We start from the raw sequence: 13,495 nt of genomic DNA, 5'->3' as shown, positions 1-13,495 counted from the left end.
TAGCGCCAACGTGGACACATCACATTTTCCAAAGAAAACAGAGCTGTTTTTTGCAAAGTGCCTAGCTGTGGGTTTTTCACCTAGGGAAACCTAGCAAACCTGTGCAGTTATGAAAACTAGACACCTAGGGATATCCAAGATGGGGTGACTTGTGGGGCACTGACCTGGTTCTGTTACCCAGAATCCTTTGCAAACCTCAAAATCTTGCAAAAAAAACACTTTTTCCTTTCATTTCGGTGAAAGAAAGTTCTGGAATCAGAGAGGAGCCACAAATTTCCTTCCACCCAGCGTTTCCCTAAGTCTCCCGATAAAAATGGTACCTCACTTTTGTGGGTAGGCCTACTGCCCGCGAAAAGAAATGCCCCAAAACACTATCTAGAACCATCAAAATTATCAAATACAAAACTACCTGTTTTTGCTGGGGCAGGCACCTGCATTTTTGGTCCTTGGCTCAGCAGCCGTCTAGGGAAACCTACCAAACCAGACATTTCTGAAAATTAGACACCCGAGGGAGTCCAGGGAGGTGTGATTTGCATGGATCCCCCAATGTTTTCTTACCCAGAATCCTCAGCAAACCTCAAATTTAGCTAAAACAAATCAAATGTTTCCCACATTTCTGTGTGGGATCACCGCACGGGGACAAATTTCATACCACCCAACGTTACCCTCAGTCTCCCGGTAAAAATGATACCTCATTTGTGTAGGTGGGCGAAGTCCTTGTGACAGGGAAGAGCCAAAAACATGTCGAAAATGAGGGGGAACCAAAGCAGGTCCAAAAGGGCAGTCTGAAAAAAAAAAATTTTAGGCTGACAAGTGCAGCATAATTTTTATCGATATAGATGAGACAATGATGGGTGGTAGGAATTTTGTGGATTCCTGCAGATTCCGGGAAGTTCCATCACAAAAACGTGGGAAAAATGTGTGATTTCCAGCAAAGTTGGAGGTTTGCAGGGCATTGCGGGTAAGAAAATGGTGCAGGTGCATGTGAAACACACCACCTTGGAATCACCCAGATGCTTAGTTTTCAGATGTGTCTAGGTCTTGTGGATTTTTCTTCATGGCAGCGTCCCAAAGTCCATAAAGTGCAGCCCTCACCATTCCAAGTGGGACGATTTTGAGAGTTAGCCAAGGTCACATGGCCCAAATGTAAAACCAAAACCCAAAATAATCAAATGTCTTCTTGCTTGCTGTGGGATAAGATGTTTTAGAGTGCGGGCAGAGCTGAAAGACTGTTACCCCCTTCAGTTGGGGTGGCTGGTATAACCAGGCCCATACTGGTTGGTAGCCACCACCCCAATGTTTTTTTTATTTTTTATTCCCTGGCATCTAGTAGACTTTCTGCACCCTGGGGTGTGGATCAGTGATAATTGCATCATCTGCCCACTGGTGGGCAGAACAACTTTGGCCCATTTTATTTGGGGTGGGGGTATGGCCATACCCCCACCCTCTTATTTGGAAAAAATAACTTCCCTGGTCTCTGGTGGCCTTTCTGCCCCCCCCCCCTTGGGGGACAGATAGACCTTCCAAAAATAGGCCAATCTGCCCCTAAGGGGGGCAGATATGGCCAACAGTAATGTGCCCCCAAGGGGAGCGATCCTTACCCAAGCGGCTGCCCCCCAAAGAAAACACACACATCAATCCCTGGTGCCTAGGTGGTTTCTGCCCCCCCCCCCCCCCCCCAGGGGCAGATCGGCCTAATAGAAATAAGCCGATCTCCCCCAAGGGGAGCAGAAATGGCCAAAAATAAATTTGCCCACCTCTAAAAAACAAAAAACAAACAAAAAAAAAAAAGATCCCTGGTGTCTAGAGGTTTCTGCCTCCCCTGGGGGCAGATCGGCCTAACAAAAATCAGCCGATCTGCCCCCAAGGGTTTGGGAATGGTCTAAATACAACTTGCCACCCAGGGGAGCGCCCCTTGCCTAAAAAAACAACAAAAAAAGTTTTAAAAAAACAAAAATTATCCCTGGCGCCTAGAGGTTTATAGGCCTAATAACAATAGGCCGTTCTGCCCCCAAGGGGGGCAGAAATAGCCTAAAATAAATTTGCCCCCCCTTCGGGGAACGACCCTTGCCTAAGGGGTCGCTCCCCTTCTGTGAATTCACAATAAAAAACAAACTCCCTGGTGTCTAGTGGTTTCTGACCCCCTTGGGGGCAGATTGGCCTCATAAAAATAGGCCATGGCCTAAATATAATGTGCCTCCTAGGGGAGAGAACCTTGCCTAAGGGGTCGCTCCCCAACTCTAAAAAAACAAAAAACAAAAATGATCCCTGGTGCCTAGTGGTTTCTGCCCCCCCCCGGGGGCAGATCGGCCTAATGACAACAGGCCGATCTGCCCACGGGGGGCAGAAAAGGCCTTGAAAAAAACTGCCCCCCTGGGGAGTGACCCTTGCCCTATGGGTCTCTCCCCTTATGCCAGTTTCTGTTAAAAAATAAATCCCTGGTGTCTAGTGGGCATTTCAGAAGCCGGATCCCTTTAGGACACGGCTCCTGAAATGCGCAGAGAGACTTCAAAGGGAAGGAAATTACTTTCCTTCCCTTTGAAGCCTCTCAGGCCCCCATCACATGATCGGAAGAGAAATGCAAAGCATTTCTCTTCCGATCGTGCTGGAAGCTGAGCTTCCACCGTGATGGGGAAGTGGCCTCTGATGAGGTCAGTGCGTGAATGCGCACTGACGTCATCAGACGTCACTGGCGGGGTTGGGGGGTCGTGGGTGGAAGCGGAAGGGCTTCCCCTTCCTTCCCTGCCTTGGGGGGGGTTCGAGGGAGGCCCACAGAGGGAGCGCTAGCGCTCCCTCTGCGCTCAGTGCCGAGGACATAATGGTTATGTCCTCGGCACAGGAGCACTGTGCCGGTGGACGTAACTATTACGTCCCAGGCACAGAAGGGGTTAAGAAGTAACCCAGCCACACACAGGGTGTCAGTGCAGGATACCTGCTGTCCTCTACCACTTTCTCCTCGCAATAATATGGTACATAGTCGTTAAGAAGTTCTCTAACTGTTTTTTTTGTTTCAGCTGGGCTGTGGCAAAGAGAAGCAAATACCCGCTTATCAATTTGATTGGGTCTGATTTTTTTTTCAGGTAAACATGTGCAACAGCTGATGAGCTGACAATCAACAGTCAACTTGCGTAAGGAGAGCTTTAAATGGCCTAGTTAATTATTGCTTTCTAGACGCTAATGAGATAATCTTAGACTGTATAAGATGCCAAACTCAGGGCAGCTGTTCAATACCACATACGCAGACACATGCAACACCGGCCAAGGAATGCCACATCTGGCTTCCAGGCACAATATTTCGGCCTTGTCTGCATAAAAAACATTTCCTTAGTACAAAAAGATGAAATAAGTGACGTGTTATAAAGCACATGTATGTGTGTGTGTCTCCCTTGTGTTTCATTTATGCAAATCAACATAAGTGAATTGTATTAGCCAGAAATACATTTCATATCACTGAAATGGCTTTCATTAAGAAGCGAGCGAGGTGCCTCTGGTTTGCTCAAGTTAAAAGAGAACATTTATTAGAGACTCTTAATCTTCCACGGCTCATAAACCATAATAGGAAAATAGTTCCACAGTGTTTGTTTGCAGGACTAGTTAAGTTCAGAGAAGAATAAATCCAGTTAGCAGCTAGGAGGGCACCTTGATGTTTCTAAAGCGTGTTTTTCAAAATTTTCTGGCGGAGTGGATAGAAAACAAATACACTTCTCGTGATTGCTGAATAATAATTGAACAGAATTTACTCCAAAGAAGTTTGCATCAGCTGGGTACATGTCAACCAAGAGGGCTAGGGAGCTGTCTGGTAAATAAAATCGCAGATTGCTTTTCAGAGTCCCCGTTTTTAATACGTAAAGCTGGCCCAAACTCCTTCACATGCCTCCCATGCCTGCTATCTATGGCATGGGACCAATTAAAAGAACACAAGAGGAGCTGCAGCTGGCTGGCCGGCCTGTGGGCGTGGTAGCAGCTGAGTATGAGCAGACATGGACAGCGCCAGGGGAGGAAAGCAGCAAGCCCAAGCCCAGCAGTGAGCATGCAAAGCTGCCTGCTCTCTCCCACATACCTCCCATGCCTGCTGTCTATGGCGTGGACCAATTCAAACAAAAAAGAGTGCATCAAACAAACCATAAATAAACAAAAGAGTAGTGCTACATGTAACAGGGGCAGTAGCCATGAAAGTGAAAAACACACCCAAAGGCAGGGAAAAGAGGCAGGACTGACTACTACCTACTTAAAGGGCACTGAAACAAACAAATGAAAAGCAGTGGGTGGAGTTTAAGCCCACACAGAAGTATATACAAAATATATACAAGAGGTCAAAAGCTTGACCTAAAAAAAGGGGTGGGGGTTCCTTCCCGCTGATGTATACTCATCTAGAGACCCACATGAGCAGGATGGGGTCACGGGGAAGCAGGCCCCTGGGCGGTCACACAGTCCACCATGTCAGGAGGGGCCCCTGAACTTCACAGCCAGCCTCAGCAGAAGACAGGCAGCCCCAACTATATCCTGTGGATAAGACCGGTGCTCCCCTATAACTCGGGCCACATGAGGGCAAGTGACCCAACAGTCAGGAAAGCTGATGAGAAGGCCTTTAGCAGTGCACCACTAAGGCTGCATGGGGGGACCTATAGGCCCTGCCGCCAGGATACGTGGTGCGAAAATGCAATTGGCAGGAGGATGGGTGGCATCTAACCACCCCCAGCCCGTTGACCCACCTGGAGTTAAGGACCTGGCAGCCCACTGAGGTGATGCTCTACAGAAGGCAGCCACTGCTCAGGGAGTGATCAGCGCACGCCCGCAATGATAGTTCAGCTGCGCTGCCTCATTTCACCTCCAACTTCTTCTCCACCAGGTGTGAACAATTCTGGAAGACTCCAGCACAAACCTCTCAGTGCCCCACGTCCCGGAGCACAGAGGGGTACCTCTCAGTTTTCTCTCTTGCAGATGCCAATGGATAGGCTGGGTCCCAGAGAGAAGCTGACCAACTCTTACCCCTTATTTATTCCTTTTTGGAGTTGTGACCCTGTGATTTGCTTAACAGATATTTGCTGAATGCCTTATTTTATCTCACATTGGATATCACTGTAGGGTATTCCGTTTCTGATCGAAGTTGCTTACTCTCATTTAATTATGTGACAGTGATTGTTACATAGGCGATTGCCCGTACTCTTTTGATATATTACCCATTTTATCACACGGACAATAGTGACATCTAAGGGACGCTATGATACCATATAATAAAGTTATTTTGCTGCTGACAGCATGTCTGAATTTTAAGAACATTTCAGATGAGTTACAGCACTAGGAATAATTGGTTTGGATAAATGTTGATGACTTATTCTTCCGGTATGAGGTAAGTGAACACAAGAGAATTATGGCTATCTCCCAGAAAATCAGAACAGATGTCGTTAACTTACACTTCAGCTCAAGTTTAATGAAATCTGCGTTGCCAAGGTTCTCGAGGAACACTCCATCTGAGGCTGAGGTCTTGAAGTAAAAAGAGATGTCAGCGCTCGTCTCCCCTTGGAATGTGGAGAAGTGAAGATAGGAAGATGGTGTATTGAAAGAAGCAGCGTTCCAGTAATTTCCTACAAAAAAACAAACATAGGATGCAAAACCTATTATGTTAGGCGATAGATTCACAGCTCCAGTCACACTGAGGTCATATGTTCCGCTTGATTTGAGATAGCACGCATAAAATGTCTTCCCTTATGCATAACACAAAATAAACATTGCCATCAACGTTTATCATCTGCACACCACCATTTTGTAGATAACCATATGATATTGTTCATTTTCAGTTGCACATTAGAGTACGCATTTTTCCTCATTTTATTTACTCGCATTACCAGTGACGGCACGTCCTACGGTACATAAATTTCAAAGTATGCCAGCCACATTACATTGAGGTGTCCCACGTGCAGCCAATTATGTCCATGTTTGGTAAACATCTAAAAAGAATTGGATATGTTTGAATGAGACCACCATATTCAGAGTAGTCCTGACGTAACATTGTGGCGGTGCTAGCTTGACTTTGCCATGGATTCGTAGAAGCAAATTGAGCGTTAACACAACCTTCTGTGCAAAAACAACTGGAAGATTTGTGGCAGATGCTGCCTCCGCCAAACTCACATCTGTATATATAGTCAGAAAATCAGGTTAAAATATAAAACCATATTCACAGAGCTCATAATATCAATTTATTTGGCATACACACTAGGTATAGAGAAATAAAAACTAGATTACTAATAAAAAAGACTATAGATCACTTAATACATTTCAAGGGCTTTCTCTCTCAAATGCCCTCCAAGCTCCCATAAGCAGTTTTCAGTACATATGGAATGCAGGGGTCAGACAGGAAGAAAGAAATACATCAGCATTTGAAGCAAAGATTAGAAAGATGCTTCGGGATAATTATCACATTATGAAGCAATAGCTTTAATTAGGGCTTCTTGAGAATTAATTTGAAATCGTCTATTTTAGCGAAAATTAATGTCTTTCAACATTAGAATGTAAGACTCCTTGAGCCTGACCTATTCATTAAAATCGCACCTTTTAAACTGAGTTTCATTAAAAAGGTATTGTTAGCCAGAAAATTAAGTTCCAAATGTATTTTATAGACTGATAATTTTTGACGCTGCTCTGTTGAATTCCAGACAGTAGTATGAAAGAACTGATCAATTATTTATGCAGGCTGTCGGGATGACCTCAAACGTACTCTGTATTTATTTATAATTTGGGGTGAGAACATGTACACACAAAATTCCACTACTCTTTAAAAGTCACACAGATAATGGGTGACCAGGTGATTGGGTGAAGAATAAACATATCAATAACATCTGAAAATGTTAACTAGTTTTTTTCGCTGAGAGCAAAGTCATGGCATTAACATTGAACAGTTTTCTAAAAGAATTAGACACTTTATTAGACCTGTACTCCCTCTTGGCATATGGAATATGGTATAAGACACTTCTCACAAAATGCGTTATCTTGCTACTAAATCTGCCTATCGCATACATGTACTGCAAAAAAGAACGCCCCATGGACTGAGGCAGGATCAACCAAAACACTCTGCATGAAAAAGTTGTCCAATATGACCACCACAAAAGTCCCTCGGCCAATGTTCACAGCAGGGAGGTCACTGATATTGAGCATATACACACCTCTAATCAGCCATTACCACTTTGGTGGAACAAGGCTAATTTCTCTGGCATCAGTTGTTACGAGGCAAACATCACGGAATTACGAGTTGGGCCCCAATGATCACTGACAATTTCCTTATTTTGCAGCTTCATATACCTTGGTCTAAACCCCATGGATGTAAGAACACTTTACATAGGAATAACTACAGATACACAAATAAGCACACTAGTCACATTATGTGTAGGATCTGGCCTTTTCTGCAGGGTCATCCCAAACTTTTTTCCATCCTCCTCTTCTTTTTCTGGCCCAGTTTTTGTTGGCTCTATGACTCTGGGCACTTTACAACTGCTAACCACTGCTAAAGTGCATGTGCTCGCTACTTAAAATATGGTAACATTTGGCCTATCCACAATTGGCATATTTGAGTTACCTACACGTCTCTAGTAAAGTACACAACATATGGACAGGACAAGTAAAATAAATGCTACTAGTGAGCTTGCAGCACTGATTGTGCTGCCCACTTCAGTTGCCCTATAAACAAGACTCAAGCCTGCCTTTGCAGTTTTAAACTGCCATGTTGATCTGGCAAGTTAACCCTCTTGATAGGCCTACACCTGAGGTAGGCCCTAGACAGCCCCAAGGGCCAGGTGCATTGTATTTAAAAAGTTGGACATGTACTTTTAAATGTTTTCATGTCCAGATAGTTAAAAACTCTTACATTTATTTCCCTAATGCAAGGCCTCTCTCTCCCATAGGTTAACATTGAGATTGTCTTATTACATTTTATGTGTCATTTCCAATGTGGACCAGATGGATAATTTTGAATTTGATGTCTCTGGAATCACAACTGACGGTAAAGTTGGATTTTATGTTGCAAGTCTGAAAATATCACTTTTGGAAAGTTGGCATTTTCTTATTTTAACCATTTTATGCCTCTGCCTGTCTCTGAATACACATCTGGGTAGGTGAGAGCTAGGTTTTTGTCCATTCCCTCTAGAAAGCCACACACAAAGGGAGCTAGGCATGCTGACGGGCCATTAACATATTAATGGGTCATCCTAGGCAGGATGGGAGGGATGAGCTGACACACCTGAAGAGGCAGGGTCTTGAACCCTCGAAAGGGAAACATCCTTTCCCATGCAGGCGTAACCACGCTTGCCTGAACAACGCATGGCTTTTTCTGTGCCTCAATCACACATGTGCTGAACTACGCATATGCGTGGTTAATGCACAGAAAAAGCCATGAGCTGTTCAGGAGAGGAAGCAAAGGACTCAGTGACGTAACTTGGGCTGGAGCAGGGGTGGGGGTGGATTAAGGGATTGGGCGGGTGAGGGATTTGAGGCAGGCTAGTTTTTTTTTTAAAGGGTGGGGTGGGGAGTTTGGGTATTTTCTAAGGGCTTTGGGTGGGGGGCCAGGTAATTATTTTTTTTTTTTTTGGGGGTGGGAGTGGGGGAGTTGGGTATTTTTTTTTATTTAGGACTTAGGGTGGGGGGCAGGATAGTTTATTTTTTAAGGGGTGGAGGAAGGTTTAAGGATGGGTGGGAGGAGGAAGGAGAGAAGAGGAAGATGGATCGGGAGAGGACGCAGTGAGGTAAGTGGGGTTGTGGCAAGGTTGGTGGGTAGTTTGTAGCAATGGGGTGCATTTAGGACTTAGGGTGGGTGGGGATGTCGGGGTACTTTAGTTTTTAGGGACAGGGACGGGGGGTCAGGGTATTTTTTTTAGGGCTCAGGGTGGGTGGGGGGTCAGGGTAACTTAGTTTTTTGTGGTGGGTTGGGGGGTCAGGATAGTTTGTTTTATTAGGGCTTAGGCTGGGTGGGGGTGTTGCGGTAGTTTACTTATTGGGGGATGGTTTTAGGGCTCAGGGTGGGTGAGGCTTGTTGGGGTAGTTTAGTTTTTAGGGGCTGGGGGTCAGGGTATTTGTTTTTTTTAGGGCTGAGGGCAGGTGGGGGTGTTGGGGTAGTTTTGCTTTATGGGGCCAGGGTGGGGGGCAGGGTAGTTTCTTTTAGGGTTCAGGGCAGTGGGGGGCTTTGGGGTAGTTTAGGTATTAGGGGTGCTGGTAGTTTTGGGCCTCAGGGTGGGTTGGGAGTTGTTTGACAGAACCATGGATGCTGTTTTGCAAGTCATTGTAAAGGCATGCGTGGTAAAGGCATGCATGGAAACGACGCAGTCATGGTTCCGAGTGTGTTGTTAAGGCATGTGTTGTTCCGGTATGCATGATTCCATAATACAACTCCTCCAAAGTGCTGCATCACCCCCTGTAATGTGCCTGGAAACAGGGAAGGGCGGGGACTTGGTACACTTAAAAGGCCTCTCTTTGCAGTCTCCCCCACTTGAAAGCCACAACATGGTACTGAACCTTAAACACCACCAAATAAATCCACTTCTGGACCTGAGGACATTCTGCCAGGAAGAAAGACTGCTGTGCTCCTAAAGAGACTGTCATTCTTCTGGAACTCTGCTGGACTTTGCTTTATTCCTGCTTTTCTGTGTCTGCCCTGATGCCTGCTGTCCTCCTTGCCTGGGAGTGAGAAGGACTAGACCTGCATCTCCACATCCCCAAAACCAAAGTGACTCCAAGGGCTTGCCTCCTGTTCTGAAGTCTCAGGCTTATCAAGGACTTCACTCACCTCTTTTACAGCTGCTGAAATCTGCCAACTGTGAGCCAAGTGGTGCCAATCCAATCCAGAAGTGGGTTCTGCAGCCCGGTTCCATGGAATTCTGTGCTTTGCTGTCACTGTGCGATTTGAACTGTTGCATCTCTCCTCAATGCTGCCTCTGCCACTGAGGATTAGGACTTAGCATCGTCAATTGCTTGGCTCAGGATAGACGCATCACTGTCAACCCCAGTGCACCACCTTTGCATCGCCATCTGCGTGGCTCAAAGATGGCCATCGCCTTCATTGCAAAGGGTTTGACATCGCACCACGGCTCAATGCTCGACAACTGCGCGGCTCGACGATGAAGCATTTCTGACCGTGGAGATCAATCCGATACATGGCATTTGCATCATCTCCTCTGCTCCTCACATGGGATCCTCGATGTCAACGCAACCCTCCATAAAAGGTGTTCTTTCAGCGGGACAAGGTTGGTCCCTGTGGCCAGCCCACGCTCCATCATGGTTAGCCTAAACATTTGACTTTACCCCAGTATAGCACAACCAGATTGCCCTGATTGGCAATTTAAGCTTCTAAGCACTACAATTGAGAAATGTCTTTAAAAAAATCATATCCCAACTTCTTCTTATTGGATTTTTGTTGTGCTGGTCTTGTCGTACTCATATAAATATAATCTATTTGTTAACTTGGTGTGGAGTCTTTATGCAGTGTTATCACAGTGTTATCTTATTAAGTGTTCCACAATTACCTTACACATTGCCTCTTAAGTTAAGCCTGACTGCTCTGTGCCAAGCTACCAGAGGTGAGCACTAGCTAACCTAGGGTATGTTTGTGACTTACCCCAACTAGGATTGTTTCCTGCTTGGACAGGTAGCATACCTCTGCCAACCAGAAACCAAATTTCTAACATTGGTGACCAGAGGTGAGGATATGACTTGTGTCTGTGCAGTGCCTCACAGTAATTTGGTGTACATTACCATCAACATATAAAACTAATTGAAATCAACTCCTCTGATCCTCATTGGCAATTCCTTCCCCATACTTTCTGATTGGCATTTTTAATTTTTCTATTCTTCCTGACTAGCATTTTTGTTTCCTCTAAAATCATGTATTTGACTGGAGGCATTACACCTGCACCTGTACCTGCACAAATGGACTGTGAGCTAGTCTAGCTGGAATGTTACACTGTGGCCCAACTCAAGGAGTTCTGCAAGGGGTTTGGGTTGTCAACAAAAAGCTTCACTAGGAAAGTGGAGCTGCAAAAGATGCTGAGGGCTCTGTTAACAGCCATGAATGCACCTGTGACCCTGTGAGGAGGATGGCATTATGGAGAATGATGAGGAGTTGGAGCAGGATTCCTTGGATCTGACTGTGGGACAGGGAACCAATGGAGTGGAGGTTCCTCCCAGAGCAGGGAGCAGTGTCTCATCTAGAGACATTTCCCCAGAGAAGCTGGAGGACTAGAGGAGGAGAAGAAATTAAAATTGGAGAAGGCTAATCTCCAATTGGAGAAGGAGAGAGCCTAGGAGGAGAATAGGTTGCCCATGGCTTAGGGGTTGGCTTAGGGGTTGAGCTTGAAGGAGCTGGACTTCAAGGCCAGGAGGGCAGAGTCCAACCAAGATAGTGACAGCCTTTCTTCAGTGCCCTCTGACAGGAGGGTTCACATACCCAAGGGTCTGATTTCTGACTCTGTGGTGGGAGGTGGCATAGACAGCTGATTTGAGGCCTTTGAAATTGCTCTACAGATGCACACGGTCCCTAAGGCGGATTGAGGAGCCAGACTGTAGAAACACATTCCTAATGAGGGGAAAAACACTCTACTGTCCCTTGAAGGGACAGACAATATGAGGTATCCCCCTAATGAAAGAGGCCCTAATCAGAAAGTTTGGTCTGACCCTAGGAATGTACAGGCAGAAAGTCAGGGACAGTCAGAAGCTATCCCAACAGACCTGGTTGGATTGTGTGTATTTCTTTTGGAAGGCACTGGAAGGTTGGGTGAAGGGCAGTGAGATAAAGGATTACCAGGGGCTGTGGAATCTGATTGAAAAAGGGCACATGTTCAGTTACTGTTTTCGAGATCTGCGCCAACACCTTGTTGACAGTATGCTTTGTGACCCCAAGAAGCTTGCTAAGGATGTAGACCGCTGGGTTGGCACCATGATCCACGGGAAAGAACCTGGGAGTAACCCCAGGAAACATGGTTTAGGTTCTCCCCAGAAAAGTGAGGGAAAGGTCAAGAGAGACACAGACAAGTCTCAGAGTAAAGGGGAGGAAAGGGTTCCCATGCTCCTTCTGAGAAAGAGGGAGGAAGTTCTGATGGGTGGTGGCCCAGGGAGCCTCATTTCCAACCTTGCTGCTTTGATTGTCCTCAGCTAGGACACAATACGAGGTATCTCGTACTTAGGTCTCTCCTAAGTAACCACCCACTGGTGGGACTTGTACAGGAGTGGCCAATGTGGCCTTAGGTGTAAGTAGTTCCAAGACCATGCTGTGATCTCCCTTAGTTTGGAGGTAGACTCTGAGGTTGAGTTGGTGATCCTTGAGGGTGGGCATCATCACTTCTACCAGATGACAGTGAATAGGGTCCCAGCCACTGCTCTGAGGGACACCGGGACTAGCTAGATCATGGTAGTAGAAACGCTAACGTCCCCAGAGCAGTACACCAGCCAGGTGTGTACAATGGCACAGCCCATGGGTAGGACTTCTTCTGCCCTATGGGCCTGGTATCCCTAAGTGGGGTAGGGAGATAACCCAGAGGAGGGTCATAGTTCTCTGGAATGAGTTGCCCACAGTGTCATGAGAACTAGAAGGGTTGGCCACCACAAGAGCCCTGACAGTTCAGTTTTCTGGTAGTACCACTCCCAAGCAGAGGGTGCAGCATCCCAGAGGGAGGAACAGGGTGAGATAGAGCCCACCCCTCTCTCCTGTTCAGCCTCAGGGTGCAGACCTAAGGCTGGGTGGCCAGTTTCAGGTTGCCACCCCTGAATTGGTGTGAGGTAAAATGGAAAAATGGTGCAAGGCATCTGGGGCTACTGCCCCTCACCATGAGAAACCACAGCGGTCAAAGACTCCTGGATGGATTGGAGCCTGTGTGTTGATACTGACAGCTGTCAGTAGCCTCTGCTGGTTGTTGTCGTGTGGACAGAATTTTTCCTGGGTCAGGGACAAAAGTCATACCCAAGGGTGGAATGGGCCACATCTTAGGTGATGCACAGACGGTGTCCACGCGTCAGTCCAGTGGCTCAGGAGAATATACACAGAGGGATCCAACTGGGTTCACAGAGGCATAGAAATGACAAGTGCCTTTGTAGCAGTAGAGCATTGTCCATGTTCTATCGCCCTAAGCAGGGAAGTCCATCAAGGTCTTGATTAGTCTACCCTTGCTTTATGCTGGAGGGGGGTTATGTTAGACCTGGCCCTTTCTGCAGGGTTATCCCCAAACTTTTTGCTTTCCTCCTCCTCTTTATCTGACCAAGTTTTTGTTCCCTTTAGAACTCTGGGCACTTTACCAATGCTAACCAGTCCTAAAGTGCTCTCTACTTCAAATATAGTAACATTGGTGTGTCCACAATTGGGATATTTGATATATTTGATTAAGTGTAGGTCTCTTGTAAATTGCACTTAGTTAGAAATGGGATCTTTGGTTGACAGTCAGGTTACCCCCTATTCAAGCAAGAACCCTCACTCTAATCACGGTAAAAAAAGAGAATCACCCTCAGCTAAACCCTGCTTAACCCC

At 46.2% G+C, this 13,495-nt stretch overlaps 1 protein-coding gene across 2 annotated transcripts in view; it reads right to left on the bottom strand.

Moving 5' to 3' along the window:
• Nucleotides 1-13,495, bottom strand: part of CNTNAP2 (contactin associated protein 2) — a 2,759,350-nt gene that overhangs the window by 628,354 nt on the left and 2,117,501 nt on the right. For both annotated transcript variants that reach the window (XM_069211508.1, XM_069211509.1), the window contains exon 16: nt 5,415-5,585. In XM_069211508.1, the coding sequence (XP_069067609.1) occupies nt 5,415-5,585 (171 nt within the window). The remainder of the gene's footprint in view (nt 1-5,414; nt 5,586-13,495) is intronic.

The sequence above is a fragment of the Pleurodeles waltl genome, chromosome 10, assembly GCF_031143425.1.
Source record: "Pleurodeles waltl isolate 20211129_DDA chromosome 10, aPleWal1.hap1.20221129, whole genome shotgun sequence".
Classification (NCBI taxonomy): domain Eukaryota; kingdom Metazoa; phylum Chordata; class Amphibia; order Caudata; family Salamandridae; genus Pleurodeles; species Pleurodeles waltl.
The sequence above is the reverse complement of the archived record's forward strand: the minus strand, read 5'-3'. Positions and strand labels throughout refer to the sequence as shown.